The sequence below is a fragment of the Cygnus olor genome, chromosome Z, assembly GCF_009769625.2.
Source record: "Cygnus olor isolate bCygOlo1 chromosome Z, bCygOlo1.pri.v2, whole genome shotgun sequence".
NCBI classification, from domain to species: domain Eukaryota; kingdom Metazoa; phylum Chordata; class Aves; order Anseriformes; family Anatidae; genus Cygnus; species Cygnus olor.
In genome coordinates this window covers 769,023-789,603 of record NC_049198.1, presented here as the reverse complement: position 1 = coordinate 789,603, position 20,581 = coordinate 769,023, and the positions used below count along the sequence as shown (strand labels likewise).

The 20,581-nt window shown below is 40.2% G+C and overlaps 1 protein-coding gene across 8 annotated transcripts in view; it reads left to right on the top strand.

The window, feature by feature from the left end:
• WDR7 (WD repeat domain 7) overlaps positions 1-20,581 on the top strand; it is a 115,169-nt gene that overhangs the window by 1,647 nt on the left and 92,941 nt on the right. For 4 of the 8 annotated variants that reach the window (XM_040540757.1, XM_040540754.1, XM_040540755.1 and 1 more), the window contains exons 2-16: positions 3,666-3,837; positions 5,030-5,136; positions 7,314-7,392; positions 7,880-8,054; positions 9,878-9,954; positions 11,567-11,686; positions 11,882-12,027; positions 12,517-12,619; positions 13,672-13,813; positions 14,318-14,566; positions 14,710-14,930; positions 16,399-16,594; positions 17,272-17,486; positions 19,039-19,808; positions 20,342-20,430. In XM_040540757.1, coding sequence (XP_040396691.1) covers positions 3,679-3,837; positions 5,030-5,136; positions 7,314-7,392; positions 7,880-8,054; positions 9,878-9,954; positions 11,567-11,686; positions 11,882-12,027; positions 12,517-12,619; positions 13,672-13,813; positions 14,318-14,566; positions 14,710-14,930; positions 16,399-16,594; positions 17,272-17,486; positions 19,039-19,808; positions 20,342-20,430 — 2,848 coding nt within the window. In that variant the 5' untranslated portion in view covers positions 3,666-3,678. Of the gene's footprint in view, positions 1-3,665; positions 3,838-5,029; positions 5,137-7,313; positions 7,393-7,879; positions 8,055-9,877; positions 9,955-11,566; positions 11,687-11,881; positions 12,028-12,516; positions 12,620-13,671; positions 13,817-14,317; positions 14,567-14,709; positions 14,931-16,398; positions 16,595-17,271; positions 17,487-19,038; positions 19,809-20,341; positions 20,431-20,581 lie in introns of all 8 variants that reach the window. The other 4 variants (XM_040540751.1, XM_040540749.1, XM_040540753.1 and 1 more) reach the window with 2 other exon arrangements.

The following is a 20,581-nucleotide window of genomic DNA, read 5'->3' as shown; positions in this document are numbered from 1 at the left end:
CGAACTCAGCAGGTAGATCTTTTTACAGTATTTTGTATCATGCACACGTGGTCCAAAATTTCTTGGACAAAAAAAAAAATAGGGATTCATTTACTGTAAAAGCATTAGCCTTTAAAAAGCTTTCTCAGACTTCTCGGGTGGCTTTACAAAGAGGAAACTGTGCTCTAAGCAGCGTGCTAGCCTCCCGTGATGACACAGATGACTGGCCGGGAGGATGAGGAAGAGCAGTGGGTGTTACCTCGGCTGGAGCCAGCGTCTGACACAGATTCCCGAGGAGTTTCCGTGCGCTCTGGTAGGCGGGCAGCGAAGCGAAAGCCTCCTTCGGGAGGAGAGGTCGGTAACCAGAGGGTTGTGCACTGCGAGGATGGGACACGGTCCTGGGCAGCGGCTGTAGCTGACCCATTTTGTGCTGGGCTTCGGGGAATGTCACCTCCCGAGGTGCCTTCCACCCTCAGCTGTTCTGTGGTTTTGTTAGATTGATGGTAGGTTAAGAACGCAGAAATACTTTGGTTTTGATCCCCTTATAGTGAGTCAAAACTAATTCCCAAAGCCCCTGAGCACTCCTGACAGACCTGAAACAAGCGAGATTTTAACTAGCAAATGTTACTGAGCCTTTGTGTTTAATAACAGAATGGTTTGTTTATTTACTTAAAAGTGTGAATGTTTCAATATTTGGGTTCTCACAGGGAAATGTTTCTGTAACTGGGTAAAGCACTGGATTTTCTTCTCCCCGCTTCATCCATCTTTTTTTTTTTTTCATCTCCAAGTATTAAATGGAAGAGGTCATTTGTAATAAAATTAAAGAATATCAGATTTTATAAAATGCATTGGGTGATTCAAATGCAAGCCATGCAGTACTAGGAGGGAGCCCCGCCATAAATGTGATTGCCCTCATGTAAATGGCTTTAGGTGTTACAGTGGTGTTACAATGCTTAGCCGATGTCTTTTCGAATGAAGGATTCTGTACGTGTGAAAAATATTAGGCATAAAAATCACTGCTCACTTGAAAATACGCAACCTGAAGGTTTGTGCTGATGTCATGGATGGCAGCCATCTCTGTACTTCCTGGTGACAAATCTGAGTAAGAACAGAATTTAAATTCCGCTGAAAATACAGAAAAATGACATTAACATGTGGTAAACATTGATAGGGGAAGGAATGATTTATTCTTAACCTTTCTAGTTGCTTTGTTTGTACATACGCACAGTTAGGTTTGTTTAAAAGCAGATGTTCATTTGGCAGCCCTTAACGCTTCGCTTTGGAGCTGCTGTGTACTGAGAGCAGATATGATGAAGACACAGTCGGCTCGTCGATGCAGTTTCTGACAGATTCTCTTAGCGTCCACACATGTCTTAAAATCGAACCTTTCTCTGCATGTGGTTTATTTGAAATAAGTATCGTTTGCGAGTGGAAGTCGCTCACCAGCTGCACGGCTTCCTACCCTAAATTACTTCTGTTTGGGTGCTGCTTGTGTCTGTAAAACCCTTATCATGGATGCTCTCTCGGGGTAAATGGCTTAGTTCTTGAGTTTTACGAGGTGCAGTGACATCTCTAGCTTCTTAGGGCTGAAAGTTGTGGGAAAGCTTGCAGAAGTTGCAAATAAACTGAAGTTTCAGAAGCAGCTTGCATGCAGATGGAGGAAGGTTTGTGGATTTTTCTGCCTGTCTTTTGCGGTCACTTGGAAGGATAAAAGTACATGCCAAGGCCGGACAGGCAGAAATGCCAGCCAGTTTTAAGAATACTGGAATTGGTTTCCAAGCATGAATCGTGGCAGAAAGTAATAACCCAAATTAAGTAATAATTTGTCTTTTCCCACACCCCTGCCTCTCTGTATTTATTGCCTCTTTGACAGAGGTGGTTTGAAAGCGAAGCCAGGTAACTTACAGATGCTTTTATGTGCACGCACGGTAACACGAGATCGTTCTGGTTTTGCATGTCTGGAGGGAGGAACCAGAGGTTCTGGCACGTGTGCAAGTGGCAGGGAAAAGCTTGAAGATCCCGATGGAGACACGGGTGGCAAGCACGAAGAACTTCACTCAGTTCGATGTCTCTGATTCCTTTCCAGTTCAGATTCCCAGTTCTCACTTCTGCAGAAATTGTAGGGAGGTGCAAGTAATAAAACACGGGTTTTCATTTGTAGTGCTTCCCAGCATGTTTGTTGAGCATTTGTCAATAAGCACAGAGCTTATTCGCTGCTGTAGTTTGTCGTCACTGACGTAAAAAAAAGATATATCGATTGTTACAGAGATAAGTGAGGTTGGGTTTTTGCAGGGGGTGTATTTGGTGTTGGGTGGCGACAGAGAACTGTTGTTCTGTGTGGTCCGAGCTCTGCAGCCGTTGAAATGAGCCTGTGGTGCTTCCTGAAAATGAAGTTTTTAATGAAGGCTTTGCGATACCATAATAAAAAACTAGAAGGAAAGAGGTACCTTTGCTTTTTGCTCTTTCTCCCCGAGGGGTTGGTAGTAAATGCTCTAAGAATTATTTTTCCTCTCTTATCTAAAACTTTGGAAATGTGGGTATTTGTAAGCCTTTAAAAAGCGTCTTGCTGGTAATGTTTGCAGTGCTTTTTCTCATGTTTGTCTGCATGGAAAGTATAAAATATATTAGGTTCCTTCTATATTATTACTTACACTTTGGGCTGTTGTGTTATGTTACGCAGCTATGCACCTTTTGGTAAGGTCACTGTATCCTTTGCATCTTTTAAAATTATTTTACAGTTCCATATTGTGATCACCCAGGCTGGGAACAATTGATTCAGCATTGCGTAACAATTAACACTGTGGTTACGGGCGTCTTTTACAAATACTGATTGCCAGGTAGCTTCTAGTGTGCCGTAAGAGAGTGGGGGCTCTATTGGCGGTCTGTATCTATGTTTGTTTATTAAGTAATGGCTCCTAAGTAGTTTTTAATAACTGTAGTTTGATTGGATGCAATGTACGTGATGCATTCTCCATGGACATTACCAGGTTCAATTCCTCTGGCTGCAGGGATTGGTTGCACTCGAAATGCAGGCAGCGTTTGTCAAAATTACTATAAAACTATGTTCTTGAAGAAATTTCCTTGTAATGTTTATATAGATGAGATACAGCGTTAATTTGTGTTGGACTCCACGTTTTTGGAATAGGTCTTGTGCATGCCTTATACCTGGGTCATACCAATGATAAGTGAATGTAACTTTAATCCCAGCAGTTTCATTCATGAAGTTCATGCCAGGCTCTTCTGACAGAAGAGTAGTTCTGGAAAGTGCACAGCGATCCATGGGAAGCCCCAGAGCCTATTTTTGACAACGGGTCCTTGGGCTTGCAAAAGAAGAACTCTACCAGTCGGGCCCACGATGGGTGCTGCAGCCCAGGGACTTGAAGTATGTGCGACTTCAAGATGTTGTAAAAAGGGTGATTTGGGGCAAAATTCCTTATGTATGTTGGGAAATGCTGAAATGTTGAAAAGGACCTTTTGCAAGTATCTTATTTTGTAAGAAATCAAACTAGCGAGGTATAATACCAACCCATTTCCCTGTATTTTTCAAGTGACCATTTCAATATGTTACTCAATCCCTATATGAAGGTGAACGTGTTCCCCAGTGAGGGAAGAGACAACTGGGTGCCAGGTGAAGAAATGGCATACCCGCCGATAAGTGATATTTCTTATTTTGATTAAATCGGCAGGTGTGAGAGCAAAATGGCAGGAAACAGCCTGGTGCTGCCCATTGTTCTCTGGGGTCGGAAGGCTCCCACCCACTGCATATCAACGCTGCTGCTAATGGATGACGTGTCCATGATCGTCACGGGCTGTCATGACGGACAGATATGTCTCTGGGACCTCTCTCTAGATTTAGAAGTAAGCCTCTGCGTGATTTTTAATTTTCTCTGTGCTTTAAGTGTGTATCTTTGTTGCCAAAATAATTTTAGTCTTCAGTATTACAGTATAGGATCCATTCTGGCCTTCAGCTCTTGCTATACTCCATTCACTCATCCTTTCTTCCTCCCTTCATAAGATGACACCTGGATGTGACATCATGCCCCCAGTAGTGAATATTTCAGGTCAGAAAGAGGCATTTTTGCTCTCATACTCCGTTGCTGCTCCTGCAGTAATTTTTAAAAATAATTATCTCCTCTTTTGTGGAGCTACTCTAAACTTACCATTACTTTCAAGCGTAGCTGCTTTAAATTGTGTTGTAAAAACTGATTTCAGAGATCAGAGACCTGTATTTAGAGAGCTCTTCAAGGTTATTTTGAATAAAATAACTGCTGATTTCCATGAAAACGGAATGGGGAAAAAAGGCTTGGAGCAGAGATATAGATTGATGATTGATTGATAGTTATACATATAACTATGGTATCATATGTCAGTGGCTGTTCTGGTGTTGGAATCTGCAAGTGTCTCTTCTGAATAGAATTTTGTAATTTGCCTCAGTACAAGGAGTATTAAACTCCTAGAATATATTAGAAAAATAATAATTTCTTAAAAATACAGCGTAATTTAGAAAAAAGTTACAATGAATTCCTAACAACCTCAACGTCTGAGTTACCTTCCAAAATTATGTCTAATATATTTTAAAAAATAGGAGAAGGCAACAATTTCTTTCTAGGATGGACAAAGGAGATTTTTTTCGTCTTTCATCTATGAATGGATTGTATATGGACTTATTTATAAATGTAGAGGGTTGTGAAGTTGCTTGACTGGGAGGAGAAACTGTTTTTGCAGTACAACACAGTTTGTTCTTTTGGGTCAGGCCAAAGTCCATCCGTGATTTAAAATTGTTGCTGGCGTGAGTTTTATGCAAAGTGCATTTTTTCACAAATTGACGTTACAATGTTAGGTAGAAACTGTTTTTTCACATAATATAGCAGCATTCTGTGCAAACTCAAGATGATGTCCGCAGCTGTGCTAATAAAATGTGTACATATATTAACACATTTGTATAATGTAAAAGAGAAAACTGGAATATGTGTATTCAAGCTAAGTTGTAGTGCCTTTGTTATTTCACAGTAACTATGTGTAACTTCGCATTTTATTTCCCTGATTCTAGATTAATCCCAGAGCTCTGCTGTTTGGTCACACAGCCTCAATTACGTGTTTATCAAAGGCCTCTGCTTCCAGTGAAAAGCAGTACATAGTGAGCGCCTCGGAGAGCGGGTGAGTTTTCTGGGCATTTATTAACGTGCGGGGCTGTTAAATAACGGAAGCCGAGGGTAGAGGAGAGATCAGGTTGCTTCCACCTACTTCTTTGCATTCCAACCTCTTTATCAACCAGTTCTGCTGCAGCAGGATGCTGTTGCTTGTGCCGTCCGCATTGGTTTCCACGCCTGCTCCAGAGCTTTTCCCCAGGCCGCTGAGCAGCAAGCGCTGCGGGGGAGCCGGGGTCGGTCCCTGCGGGCACAGCCCCGGTGCCACTCGGGCAGAGACGGGGAAGAGAGCCCCAGCCTAGAGGTGGCCGTGGAGAGGCCGAGCTGAGGCAGCCCCCTGCTTGTTCCCAGAGCTCCTCAAGGCCGAGCAGCTCCTTATCAAAGCTGGCCGTGAGCCTGGGCAGCCGAACCCCCGCAAGCGGGGAGGATGCAGGCGCTGTACCCTTGTAATCTGCAGAAGTGTTCTGGCTGACCGTGTGCCAGCCCCGTCCTAGGCGCCAGCAAGCAGTTTCTAGGAAGCAGGCCATGGTCTTGTTCCTCTTACAGAGCGACTCTGGAAGGCCGGAGCTGTTTTCTTTCCATAATTTGAGCCTAGGTTAGGTTCGGGGAGCTGAAGTAATTACTCTTGTCAGCAGGAGTCTAGAACAGCTTTTGAGTTTCTAAGAAGCGTGTGAGCAATTCAGTTACAAATGAGTAGCCTGCCTCTGTGGACTTGCATTGAGTAGGATGGGGTCAGCTTTCACTTGTCTTAGCGCAAGGCATCTCGTTATTACTGATTTTAGCATCTTCTTGAGCCTTACCAGCACAGGGTAACACTACACGCATGCTATTCCTTCTTAAACTAGTATAAATTTGAACATTTAGATTTGGTGTGCACGTGTATATTTTTTTTTTTAGAAGTATGCCCTTGTGCTTTGCTTTTTCAAAATTTGCTTTGAAAAGCTAAATTTTCTATTTCGGCTGTCTTTAATTAGGCAAAATATTTGACCTGAAAGTATTTCTAGAGATGATCCTTCCAGAGCATGTGTCTGTGACTGAGAGTTGCTCTTTCATTCATGTATGGAACTTGGTGTTTGACTGGCAGACCTGCTGGTATGCAAATCGAGCTATAAAAGGCAAAAGAAGTTTTGGAGTCCGTTCTTGTATTTGCTTTGTTTTTGAAGGCTGGTTAACAGAAGGTAGACCTCCAGGCTAAGGTTGATTTGATCAACTGTGGCTGAGTAAGAAATTTCTTAGCCTCTGTCTATATAAATGCAGTTGGAGAGATATAGGTCAGTTATGTATCCAAACAAACCCAGTAAGTTTATTTGACAAAGTCAGGGAACGAGGTATTTAAACAACCTTTTAACCTGGACTTTGTGAATAGAGCGTGTCAAAACTTACAATTTCTGCCTTGCAGTGATTTCAGTACTAAGTAGTCTTTTTGTTTCGGATTTAAAACCAAAAAGAAGTTTTGTGTGAAATTATATATCTGATGCAAAGGGAAGAAAGATGAGGCAGCAGCTGACAGATTCCGTTTTGATTAAATTTTAAAATAAAATTTTGAAAGTCAAAATGTTGGGGGAAAAAACTGTAAATAGGGGGAAATGTTTCCTTATCCCTCTGAAATCTGCATTAATTCACAGAGGTAACTGTAATATTTTCTTATAAGGCAAGTCAGAAAAATATCTACTGATGCTATTTATAATTGGTTGTTCCATGATTCCATGAGGAGTACCAGGTGATGCTGCCAGCTCCTGCCAGCCTGGAACCTCTGAAAAACCGTCAGTGTTCACTGCCATGTGATGAAGTTCTGTTTTTCTGTAATACGCTTTTCTTCCTCGCTAATGTGGAAAAGGCAAGCTAATCTTCGGACACCTTAGGGGAAGCAGTAGATGTAGTAAAGATCTGAAATAGTGGTGAGAGAAATGAGAAATTCTCAGTTAAATGCTTGCATTTACTTAATATGTTGATTGCTTGTGATGTATTTTTTCATTTTGCTCATTTCCCTTTGTCTTTATAGGGCAGAACAGGCTGTGTAGATTCGAATAGAATCAACTCAAGTAGATTTTGAGTTTCCTTTACCTAAATACAACTCACATAGTCAATAATAAATGTTTCAGATTCTCCCAGCATAAATAATTTTTTTTAATCCTTGGAAGACTGAAATATTTTGGATGTGGCTGTAATCTGTCTTTTGTGTTTTAGGGAGATGTGTCTGTGGGATGTGAATGATGGGAGATGCATAGAGTTTACGAAGCTAGCCTGCACGCACACTGGCATACAGGTTAGTACTCTGGGTATGCTTCAGAGCTCCTACTCTCTATGGTGCAGCGTGGATAACTATAGATAGTTATTAAAATGAGGCATGGAAAGTTATGCAGTATCATCAAATGCCTTAGAGCTGGACGTAGGTGCTTTAATTCAGCTTTTGGGGGAAAAAGGTAATTAGAGATCCTGGAAAGAACGGAGGAATAGGATAAAACTGAGAAGTACTGCTGGGGGAGGTGGGAGAGGGAGGTTGACCTCAGCAGGCAGGGCTGTTACAGGCTCCTGTCCGCCACCGGAGCTGGGTGAGCTGTCCAAAGGTCGCCTCGGGAAGATAACAGCAGATGGGGGCCTCAGCAAAAAGCTCCGCTCATCAGAGCCCAGTAGCACTTTTTTTAATATATAGCCAGTAGAATATATTTACGGAATGACAGTCTTGATTAAAAATGAAGCAGTCAGTGTCTTGCATGGAGTATAACTTTTGTGTTGTGTTAATATCCGGTTAGTTCTATCAGTTCACAGTCGGGACTCAGCGTGAAGGGAGACTGTTATGCCATGGACACTATCCAGAAATTCTTGTTGTGGATGCCACCAGCCTTGAAGTTCTTTATTCTTTGTTATCAAAGATATCTCCCGACTGGATCAGCTCCATGACTATCATTAAATCCAATAGAACACAAGGTAACTATTTTTGTTGCTTTTATTATGGCTTTGCCCCCCTGTAAGATAATACTATTTTCAACTTCTCAAAAAAGCAATGCATACGTAGTTATTTCTAGTCCCTGAAAATGTGCAGGGAGCAGACTCTTTGTGGTTTTGGTATCGCCTCTGTCGCTGTTGCATCCCATGAGAGCTTTAGCTCTGGCCAAATTTTAGTGCTTTCTCACGAGCAAAACCTAAAATGAGCGTCCAGGTAGTGAAATCAGCTACAACAGGTTCCAGGCTCACCTGGTAAGTAGTTCAGTTCTGTTATCTTCAGTGTGTGCATGTGCTGAAATCTGAAGGGCAAGGAGCATTGCTACAGGAAGAGTCATTTTCTTTTGGAATAAAAGCACATTCCACTAGAGTGATAACTTGTTTTGTCTTTGAGAATTGAAAAGAGGTTTTGGAGAACGCTGTGATAGCAAGAGCCTGGAAACTGGCACGAGGCTAAAGGAAGAGGTGCAAGCACTCTAGATGCTAAGGCTGTCATTTGCATTACTAATGTGATGTGTGGCATACATCGAGATCATTTGGCACGCTAGGAATTGTGATTTTGACAAGATATATACATACCGCGAATATTCCTTGTGATTAGTAGCTTTATAAAAAGTGCTGTCATAACATTTTCAAAGCTATTATTGCAGGAGATGTGTTTAAGGAAAGTGCTGATTAAAGTACACAATAAAAAAGCTGAAGACTGCAGAGAGAGGAACTTCTAAAAAGAACGCCAGGCAGTTTAGTGAAGAGGTTTGTGGGTAGACAGAATGTATAGTAGCGGATGGGTTAACATGGTTTGAAGCAATACCTGTCCACACATCTGCTTCGCTGCTAGTTTGTGTTCAGTTGCCAAGCTGTAAATTTTTGGCAGCTGTGGAGATGTGCCTCATTCAGCTTTTTCCATTGTTGAAGCTGTTAATTTCTAAGAGTTTGAGGAACACTAAGAAAGAAGATTCTGAAGGAAAGAGACTTATCTTCAATTAAGGCTGACAGCGGTTGTAAACTGTTCCCAAAGGGCTGCTGTGGGAATGCTGAATTGCTGTCTCCACAACATCTGAGTTGCTGGAACAATGGGAAGTGAACTCTGGTTTTAAGTTCCCTGCTACTGCATTTAATTTTACTCTGTTTTGTAATCATTTTAATCGTGTTTGTGTTTTGTAATCAAGAAGTTATCCCTTGGCCCGGGGATTTTTGTCCTTCAGCAGAATTGCCTGGGGAAAACAGGAATTTCTAGGAAGTGACTAGCAGTAGGTGTGGGTTTGGTGTGGGGGGGTTGGTTTGTGTTGGGGGTGTGCGTGGTTAGTGAATGGAATGGATGACTTTTTCGGAGAGACTGTTGGGGAACCCCCAGGCAGGTTTCCCATATTAAGCTTCAGCAGCCTCTCAGGCCGGTGTGGGCAAAGAGCTAGGCATAAGCAAGAGGTCTTTCCTCCTACAAGAGAAACACCTTGCTTTTGGAGACAGTGATGAGACAACGCCTCGTGTCAGACAGCAGTGCTAGAAACAACTGGGGCTACCCTTCACCCTCTGCCCCCCTCTATTTAATTTGAGCCCTAGGTGTTAAGAGACCATGTCCCCACCCATAATGGGAATGAAACTTAAACACAAAACCACTGAATATGTGTATGTGCACTTCTGGCATACCAGTTTGCAAATAAACATTTGATTTTGAAGCAAACAGTTTAAGATTGTTTTGGTAAATTCCAATGTTGAGGAGCTCTCTCATATTTTTGTACTCAGATATGTACAAGTGTGTACCAAAATGAAGACGTTCTTGTATTTAGCTGCCTTTTTTCCCCCCCCAGAGGATACTGTTGTAGCAGTTTCAGTGACTGGCATCCTGAAAGTATGGATAGTAACCTCTGAAGTTAGTCGCATGCAGGTAAGCAAAGGCTTCTGAATTAGTGACATTTCCCAAAAATCGTAAAGGACATACCACCCTCAACTGTTAACTCCCAGATTTTTTTTTTCCTCAAGTCCTGCTCTGATGAAGAGAGAACATCTGTTAATCCTTTTTCCTGTTCTTCCTGCTACCTGGAATATCATGGGCTTTATCTTTTTTTTTTTTTTAAATATCAACAGAAATCCTAATGAAGATGTTCTTTGTTTGACTCTAACAGAACTTATTTCAAAATTAATACAGTAATTAATTTCTACAAATCTGTTTTTTTATGCATGCCATTTAATGGTTTGTGTTAATGATATGCAAATATTTTGGTCTATTCAGTTTTAGTTTTTCTTCTTTAAAAGTCCTGTTCTTTCGTGAAATTATCTTGTACCTCTCACAGGCTTTTGAGATCCAAAGTAAATTTAGTAACAAAAAATTGTTTCAGTAACCTTTAGCTTTCCAAAACGATGTGGATGCTACGCTGTATGTGTAACTTGGATACGGACAAATTTTATGTTAAAGACCTTGCAGTGTAAGTCCTTATTAGTCAGAACATGATATTAATAAATACTTGTTTACTCTGCATAGTACAGTGAGGAGTATGAAAGTAAGAAACACATACCTAAACGGGAGTATAGTCTGTTTGGGATAGTGGGAACCGTACAAGAATGAAATGTGAGCTGAATGTGCTTAGTTTCAGCTGGCTGTCTAGAAGAAAGCTAATCCACCGAGAGTGACGGTGCTAAATAGGCACCACTAATCTGTCCAGCTGGGGAATTTGTTAGGCTTAAGTGACAAAAGAGGATGCCACGTGCTCTTGCAGATCTTATGAGGAATAATAGAATAAGAAATGTGACAAGGGTTTGGTTTTTCCGTAGAAGTTGGCCATCTGGCATCTTATGAAACCACGTAGTCCCTCTTCCATCACGTTTTCTGTCATGTTCTAAGGTCAGTTTGAGCAAGGAAAAAAAATCAGCTGGGTGTTTTCTTGTTATCTGATTTCCATACATATGTTTGCCTGTGTAGAGACTGCCAGTTTCAGGTGCTGGTTGTGTTTTCATCTGGACAGGCTATCGGAAACCGCCCTCAACATAACCAGAAGAAAGTTACGCTTTAATGCGGACCGAGGTTGGTCAAGGCACAGCACCGATGGGGTAGACCCGTCTGATGCTCTAACTCAGCAAAGGGTGTAGGGCCGGAGGGGTGAGGTCCAGTGCTGCCCGGTGGTGCTAGATGGGATCTCAGGAGAATGCGGTCAGCGGTGACTGAACCTTCACCTCTAACCCAGTCCGTGGCTGGGAACTTGGGGACGTGAGCTCGCTGACGCGAGGAAGGAAACAGCCTTGTGTGCTCAGCAGTTCAGCGCTCTGCCTGCTGACTGCTGGTCAGTACTCACGCCCGATGGGGCTGTACACACGTGCTCTCCAAATAACACAGCCTCCTGTTGGTGCCATTTTTGTCTGTCTCTACAAGCCAATTTCTCATCACTTCTTTAGTTCTGTTCTTCTGCATATATGTTACTCTCGTACCTGTGACAGTCTGCAGGCTTTTTAAATCAAATGTAGATAATTTAATGTAATTACTTTGCTTGTTTATTTTTATTTAGGATACCACACCAATATTTGAAGAGGAGTCAAAACCTATTTATTGTCAGAACTGTCAAAGCATTTCTTTCTGCGCATTTACCCAGCGGTCGTTGTTGGTAGTGTGCTCCAAGTACTGGAGGGTAAGGAAAGCTAGCTGAACAAACGCTAGCTTATTCTCACACTAGCACCTCGTGTAATTAAATTGCCAGTAAGACATTCAGATCAAGATGTTCTAAATCCTGTTAATATGCGTATGTGGAAACTGCAATTAGCTGCTGCCTGGGCATTTTAATCTGTAATTGGTTGATGACTGATAGACTTCTGTTTCTTTTCAGGTTTTTGATGCTGGAGATTATTCCCTTTTATGCTCACTCCCTAGTGAAAATGAACAGACCTGGACCGGTGGCGACTTTGTGTCAGCTGACAAAGTGATTGTTTGGACAGAAGATGGACAAAGCTTCATATATAAATTACCACCCAGGTACTCAACAATGAAATGCTCTGATTCCTTTTTTTTTTTTTTTTTTAAGATTAAAGCATGAGACATTTTGAATGGTTTGAATGGTTTTCTTTTTACATCTTTTAATTTGTGATATGCAAACATTTCTTTGTTCTGGGTGGAGATGCATTTTTATCATATAGATCCTCCAGTATTCTCACATAAGTCAGACAAGAAATCCTTTCTGACCTTCATGTGCCATCACAGCGTAAAGAAGCAAGCAGATCTACCTGGTGCTCTGGTGGAGGAATACTTGAGTTTGGTGTGGTTTGGTCCTGAGTAAAAAGCCAAATGTTTTGAACTCTGAACTCTTCTGAACTCTGAAACTCTGAACTCTGAAAATGCAATGTTTAAGAGCTTGGATACTGTTTTTGCTTAAGAATCTAGCATATTATTTAGTTAGCTATTGACAGAGTGATCACTTTAGTCATACAATAAATTTTATTCCTTTTTTTTCGTTTTTAAACCCAGCTGTCTACCAGCTAGTGATTCATTTCGCAGAGATGTGGGAAAAGCAGTAGAAAATCTAAATCCTCCTTTATTGTACAGCATATTGGACAGAGCAGATAAACAGGTAAAAATACGTTTCTTTGGGGTTTTCATTTATGGTCAGTATTTCTTCTTGAGAGAGTTTAAATATGCATGCTTCATGACACTTTCTTCTCATTCTAAGTAGACCTTCAGAATTTCCTCTTTTGCTAGAGAAAGTAGACGATTGGAAGAAAACCAGATGTAATTTCCCTGCTATTTTGTTTCTTTGTTTTGGTTCTTGTTGGTTTTCAAATAAATGCAGAGATTAGTCTATGGTCAAGTGAATCTTCAGTTCTTGTATGCTCACAGTTTATCATTCATCAGTGCTGGAGCAGAAGTCAAGTTGTGATGTGCATGATGATTGGGCAGTCACTGAGCAAGGGCTTTGAGAGTCACAACTTTGACTTTTCAAGCTTAGATTCTTGCAAAATAAATAAAAGCCAATTCTGGCTAAAATCCTCATTTAACTATACTTGTTTTTATATTATATTGTGAACTGTATCTGCTATAAACTAATATATTTTGGGACTGTTGTGTGATATACCTAGTCATGTGTAGTACTAGGTTTAAATAATTGTCTCGCTTACAGATACTGTTAGTGTAAGACTATTGTATGGATCCTTTTTTTAATAGCAACCATTTAATCTGTTGCCAAATTTGGGCATTTAAACACGTATAGATTTGATCTGCTGTGTTATTTGTTAACATTATAACTTCCTTTTCTCTTATGGCCACATTCCTTACTGAGTAGTGTATCTCCAGCTTACCATTACAGTTGAAACGTTAACAATTTTACAGTATGCATATATATATAGAGAGATATAAATATAAAAATATAAAAAACACATATATTTATTATATATACATATTTTTTCCCCTAGAACTGTGACTTGTTTCATAACTAACCACAGTGTCTTCTAATTCGTATTGATGTATTTATTCTTCCTTCTATAACAAAGATAAGGCATAGAGTAGCTGTTTTTTGTTCTACTTTCAAAATGTACAGTGAGTTATGTGGGAAAAGTAAATACTCAGATTTTTACATGGTTTGCGTATGTCTGAAGTTCTAATTTATTTTATTTTATTTTTTAACAGTTACTTATATGTCCCCCAGTTACTCGATTCTTCTGCAGACGTAGGGAGTTTTCCTATAAGCTGCTAATCCAAGGAGACTCTTCAGGAAGACTGTGTATTTGGAGTGTGCCTGAAAATCTTGAACAACAAGATAGTGCAGAAGGTATTACATAATTATGTCTTCTTGCTAGGTCTTGTTATGGACATCTCTATTTTGTTACGTATTTTGTTGCTGGATAAAGCACTGCTGCTTTTCCTATAAATCCAGGAAGCTTTTTTTGTTGTACTTTTTTTTTCATTGCTTCTTTTAAGAGTTGCAGTTACTTAACTTTTTAATATGTGATCAAAATCTTACATTTACTCTGAACACTTTTCAGGTATTAAGTTTTAATGGCCTTTTTTTCCAAACACCAGCTGTGGTCATTGTTGTCTGCCTACATAACTTCCTCATGTAGTTTAAATCATATGCTTTTCCAGTTCTCTCACATGTATTGTTTCCATGTGTTGCTGCAGCTTCCCTCAGGTCAGTGAATTGATCTCCGATATCTTTTATGTGGTGTTGTAGCATGGTGTATTTTAACTTTGAAATCCTTCAGAAAAAGCATTCCTATTTTGGTTCTTGAATAGTTTTCTTTTTTTTTTTTCTTTGTCCCCTTTTTTTAAACAGGACTGCAAACAACAACTTCAATATCCCTCCAGGAAGCTTTTGATAAACTCACTCCTCGCCCAGCTGGGATTATAGACCAACTAAGCTTAATACCAAACTTCAATGAACCACTTAAAGTTACAGCCAGTGTGTATATCCCAGCACATGGGCGTTTGGTCTGTGGTCGGGAGGATGGAAGCATTGTTATTGTGCCAGCAACACAAACTGCTATAGTTCAGCTTTTGCAAGGAGAGCATATGCTTCGGAGAGGTATGCTAATAAGCTTTTGAAAAGCACAGCTGGATCGCAGTGTGTGCAATCTAATTTATGAATTGTTCTATCAAAAATTAATTATTTTTTTCCCTTTTTCATCCTTCCCCACCCCGTACCCCCGACCTTACCCAATTCCTCAGGTTGGCCACCTCACCGGACTCTCAGAGGCCATCGAAACAAAATTACATGCTTACTGTATCCTCACCAGGTTTCTTCTCGTTATGATCAAAGGTATTTGATCTCAGGTGGTGTGGATTTCTCAGTCATCATGTGGGATATATTTTCTGGAGAGATGAAACATATCTTCTGTGTACATGGTGGAGAAATTACACAGCTTCTAGTTCCACCAGAAAACTGTAGTGTAAGTTTTAACTAATATGTCCTGATAACTTGTCTTATGCTTCCCATGAATGCTACAGCCCCTGAAATCCTTCCTGAGAGTGTGAATGCAATATGAAATACCAAAGCTCTAGCACTGAGCTAAAGTATAACCCTTGCAAATATTTAAAACCATTTAACTGTTCCGTTAATTTTGGTTTTGTTTGCAACATGATTTAGCTATGGAAATAATTAAAAATAGTGGGAAAATGTATGTTAAAACCCAGCTAGTTAAGGAAATGCTTGACATTAGATGATATCCAGCATTAACTGCAGGAGAGGATTTCTATCACATGGAAGCAACTTTTTTCCCCTGAAAACCTTTGAAACTGAGGCAAGTGTTCCCCACCAGTTAGCTCATAAGCCCTTAGGTTTTGAATGAAATTTTATTTTTGATAACTTGGATGAACAGAGAGAATTTAATGCACAAATGACACAGGTTTACTTGAGAAACATGGGTTCTCCTTTTTGCTCAACACAATTTCTTTGCCTTTTGTTTCCTTTTTTTCCCTTCCCTTCTTGTTCCCTTTTCCTTTAATGTTCTGCTTTTTTTCATCCTCCTTTTCATACTTCTAATTCTTGAGCCTGTTTCCTGTACCTCTGCACTGCTTAGCTCTGCTGAGACACTAACCTTCCTTGGATATCACCTTTGAAAACATCGTGACTTAGCATCTTAATCTAAACCATGTGTAGATGTGAAATTTTTAATTTAAACTTCAGTATTAGCATATAATCCAAGTCTAAAGAGAGCTGGAAGAAAACGCAAAGCTATTAAAACTATTTGAAGGGTAGTTCTTTGAGTGACTTCACCTGTAGCAGTGTTTCTGTTAGTGTATGTGCAGGGACACGCCTATTCTGTATTATAAATCAAAATGCCTCTAGTCTCTTTTTTCTTTTACTAAGAAATATGCATCAATATTAGCTAAAATATTTTGGCCTATAGCATAAAAAATTAAATAAAAGTGACAGGCTTGAGAGTAAGTAGTCTGTATTTTATTTGCCGATGAAGTATTATTTTTATGACTCTTTTGAACCCTATACAGTTACTTCCCGTTCAGATTTTAAACATTTGAAAAACATGTTGGTAGAAAATAATTTCCTTTTTCTGGAAAGATTGAAAAAATTCTGAACATGACCATGAAGTGACATTATTGGTTCAGTGCATAAAATTTTTCCGAGGTAGCGATATCACGTGGTTATGATAAGGAGGCAGGACATTTTTGTGCCTGTGTGCTCTTTATGACATGCAGGTATTTGGATTCGAGAGAATTTCTGCAAATGAAAATCTGTTTCCAGTGATAACAGCAAGTTTTGCCATAGATTTATGTGCCTGCGTTTGCTTATAAAATGGGTTGTTGATCATTATACTTCATCCAGTGAAGAAGAGATTCTTAAAAGTAAACTGCCTACCTTATGATTAATCTTTATTTATTTATTCATTCATTTTTAAGGCAAGAGTCCAGCACTGTATTTGCTCTGTTGCCAGTGATCATTCGGTAGGTCTTCTGAGTCTGCGGGAGAAAAAATGCATCATGCTGGCATCCCGTCACCTTTTTCCTATTCAAGTAATAAAATGGAGGCCTTCTGATGACTACCTGGTAGTGGGATGTTCAGATGGGTCTGTGTACGTCTGGCAAATGGATACTGGTAAGGTTAAGTTCAGACATTGTTTAATCAAATTTTTTTAATAATACTTGGTAATCTGTGCAAGGTGCATCTGAGACGTGTTAATTTTTTTCATGCATTTTTGTTTAGAAATGTAGCTCTCCCCATGTTAGCCAAATTTGTAGATCAAATATTAAAACGTATTTAGAATAACTCATTTATTTTTGGAGAAGTACAGCTTCCTCTGGCTTTTTCTCCCTACATATATTTCCTATTTATCTTTACAGAGAACAGTTGTTAGCTGCACGTGTAGTGTCCTCTTAATTTATTAGTGTTCATGCTTCCTCTTAGTTTTCTTGAAAGCTTGGTGTAGAAATGCAGCACCTTGAATCTCGAATAGTTTCTTCATCTGCAAAGTGAAGGATAGTCATCAGTTCTGTTGTCTGTTTGTCTGGTTTGTGTTTCCCTTCCTTTTGTTTTTAAAGGGGCTAATGCTCCGTTTCGAAGACAGTAAGAATGAGCCCTGACACTTCAGTCTCGTGGAAATTCAGGAAAAATCCATTCCTTTGGGAATGATATTTCTAAAAATAGCTGTTAGCAGAAAGCTTTACCCGTTGCATCCTGTGGTATAAATTATTTTTGCACATTGTTGTACTTACAATATTTTGCGCATTCTGAATTGTTCCTGCTTAAGCTAATGTTTTCCAAAACGTTTGAAGGTGCGCTGGACAGGTGCGTGATGGGAATAACAGCAGTAGAAATCCTGAACGCCTGTGATGAGGCAGTTCCAGCGGCTGTGGACTCCCTCAGTCATCCCGCTGTCAACCTGAAGCAGGCCATGACTCGGCGTAGCCTGGCTGCTCTGAAAAACGTGGCACATCAAAAACTGCAGACTCTTGCCACTAACCTGCTGGCTTCTGAAGCGTCTGACAAAGTAAGTTCTGGTCTAGCTTGTCTGTTTCTATGCAGTATCCAAACAATTTATTTTCATATGTAATTCAACAAAATACAGCAAGTCTTCATCATTGTAACTGAAAGGATCTTATCCAAACCACTCTGAAATTTTAATAGAAAAGACGTAAGCTAACTTTACCTGGCCTTGGGTAAGCCCTGGAAGGACAAGGAGCACAAATTGAAACGGGGGAAATTTCAGTCTGAACATAGGGAGACTTCTCTTTACTGCAAGGGCAGCAGAGCAGTGGAGCTGGCTGCACGGGGCGAGGCTCTGGGGTGTCCTTCTTGGAGATGCTCAAAGCTGGACTGGGCACGGTCCTGTTTTTGCGAAGGGTTGGAGTGCGCTCCAGCCTCAGCTGTTCCACGGTTCTGTGAAGTAGCTGGTCACCTCTTATAGCTCTAACGCTTCTTTTGAATTTCCTATAGAGATGTGGCTTGCAAAAGAAATTAAGATATTTTTCTTCAAACCTGTTACTGCCGTTTTGAGATAGAAAACATCATTTTATTTTATTTAATATCGATCAATGTATTTGCAATGTCAGTATGTGCTTAATACATCAATACCATGAAGTCTGTTAAGAATAAACAATTTATATGTTCAGGTGTGTATGTTGGTACTTGTCTGAATGAAGTTTTTTTGTATTGCACATGAGAGGACAGTTTAGGTATTGAGAGGGGAAAAAGAATATCCTGACAATAAAGAAATAGCTTCATGTTTTCTGAACACTGCAATATCTAGGTTTTTATTATCTCAATTTGATTTATGCTAGGGATTAAAATCTGTAGACATGAGACTAGTGTTAAGTTTCATTTGTGACCGTATTAAATCCTTTAGCAGGGGTAGTTTTTGCCCAGTCAATAAGGGAAAACAATTACGCATGCAGAAGCAAACCCAAGAAGCTAAAGGTTGATGGAGGAGTAATCACATTATGAAAAATGTATGCTGAAAGAACTGCTGGGATTGCTCTTGCCAGTCTCTGGGTCCTAAGAAAACGAGCTTGTGTGTGATTGTTTGCTTGTTTCTTTCTTTTGTTTTTCTCTTGATAAATGCAGGTGTCTGATGTTCTGGCAGTCTGGCTTCTGACCAGCAGAGAGCAGCAGAGGTCTGCTTCGAGCTCTATTTATTTTCCTTTTTCCTTTTTTTTTTTTTTTTAACCTTCCTGCGTCCTATTCTGTTTGGAAAAGAGCGGTCCCTTGCACAGGGCATTCTTTGGAACGGTGTCACCTTGTTTTTCCAAGTATCTGAGTGCCCAGGCTTGTGCACCGGTGTTCATACCGAATCCTCTGAGTGTCGGTGTTACAGTATTAACGTATATTAGGTTTGCAATACTTGATCACAACTCTGAAATTCCCAATGTTATGAGAATGTCGGTGAAGCATCTTAGAATGATTTTCATGTTTTATACCTTGCGAGTTTTCAAACTTTGTTCACACAGGGCTTCCTCAATTTGTGAATTAAATCCAAGAGAAGTATAAAGACAGTTATCCAGTTAAAATTTTGAAATAGCTTTTATTTTCTTTTATTTTTGCAGGGGAATTTACCTAAATATTCGCATAACTCCCTGATGGTTCAAGCTATAAAGACAAACTTAACAGATCCAGACATACACGTGCTCTTCTTCGATGTAGAGGCCCTGATTATTCAGCTGCTGACCGAAGAGGCCTCGAGACCCAACAGTGCACTCATTTCTCCGGAGAATTTGCAGAAGGCATCTGGCGGTTCTGACAAAGGAGGCTCCTTTTTGACTGGCAAACGAGCAGCCGTCCTCTTCCAGCAGGTCAAGGAGACGATCAAAGAGAATATCAAAGAGCATCTTCTCGATGATGAGGATGAGGATGAAGAATCAATAAGGCAGAGAAGAGAAGATGGTGACCCAGAGTATCGCTCTAGCAAATCTAAACCATTAACTTTATTAGAGTATAATCTAACCATGGATACAGCAAAGCTTTTTATGTCTTGTCTTCATGCCTGGGGCTTGAATTCTGTTCTAGATGAGCTTTGCCTTGATCGCCTGGGGATGCTTAAGCCGCACTGTTCGGTGTCCTTTGGCCTCCTGTCTAGAGGTGGCCACATGTCTCTGATGCTTCCCGGTTACAATCAGTCTGTAGGTAAACCATCCTATGAGGGCATGGAGCTGGGAAGGAAAATGTCCATTACAGAAGGACTCGGAAAGGGGACATACGGAGTATCGCGTGCTGTCACCACTCAGCACCTCCTGTCTGTCATCTCGCTGGCAAACACGCTGATGAGCATGACTAATGCAACTTTTATTGGAGACCACATGAAGAAAGGCCCGACCAGGTACAGAAAATACTCCCTTTAACTCACGACAACTTTCTTTCAGTCTCTACGTTGATACAGTGCTTTATTTTCCTTAATTTTACTGTGGAGTTTGATGTGTTAAATGGCTGTGAAAACCTTTGGTACCCAGGTGACCAGAGTGCATTTCTTCTTATCATGACTAAAGCATTTTTTGTGCCAAAGTAACTTTATTGCTTTCAACTGAGTTAGATAACTTACAATGTTAATGTGATGTGGAGTTAGAGTAAGATTTGTGCCAGGAGGGATGAGAGGCCAGTTTTGTCCTTTTTGATGAGTTTTAGTTTTAAATAGACTAAAGAGCAGGTCAAATTCTAAACAGATCAAAACATACGGACAAACTTTTCATCACCAAAGAGTGAGCTAGGAACTGTAAATGGGATGCATCATTCTTTACAGGATTGCCTTTCAAAGTTTGTTTAGTCACAATGTCTTAGCAAATAATCCTCCCCTCCTTCCTTTTTTTTTTTCCCCTTGTCTTCCTTCCTCTGCCCCTTCATGCACGTTGTGTTTAGGCCGCCTCGGCCTGGCACTCCAGAGATGACAAAAGTGAAGGCACCTCCTTCGATGTCAAGTCATGCAGCTCAAGGACAAATTAAGCAAGGTAAAAATGACTTTCTTCAGAATAATTTGATATGTCGTTTCAGCTTGACACTGAAGTTATCACCTTACTATCGTGATTAAAAATATTGCTAGCTTCTACATGGGAGGAAGAAGGTTGATGTATGATGTTGAAGGATCCTTTAGTAGTCTTC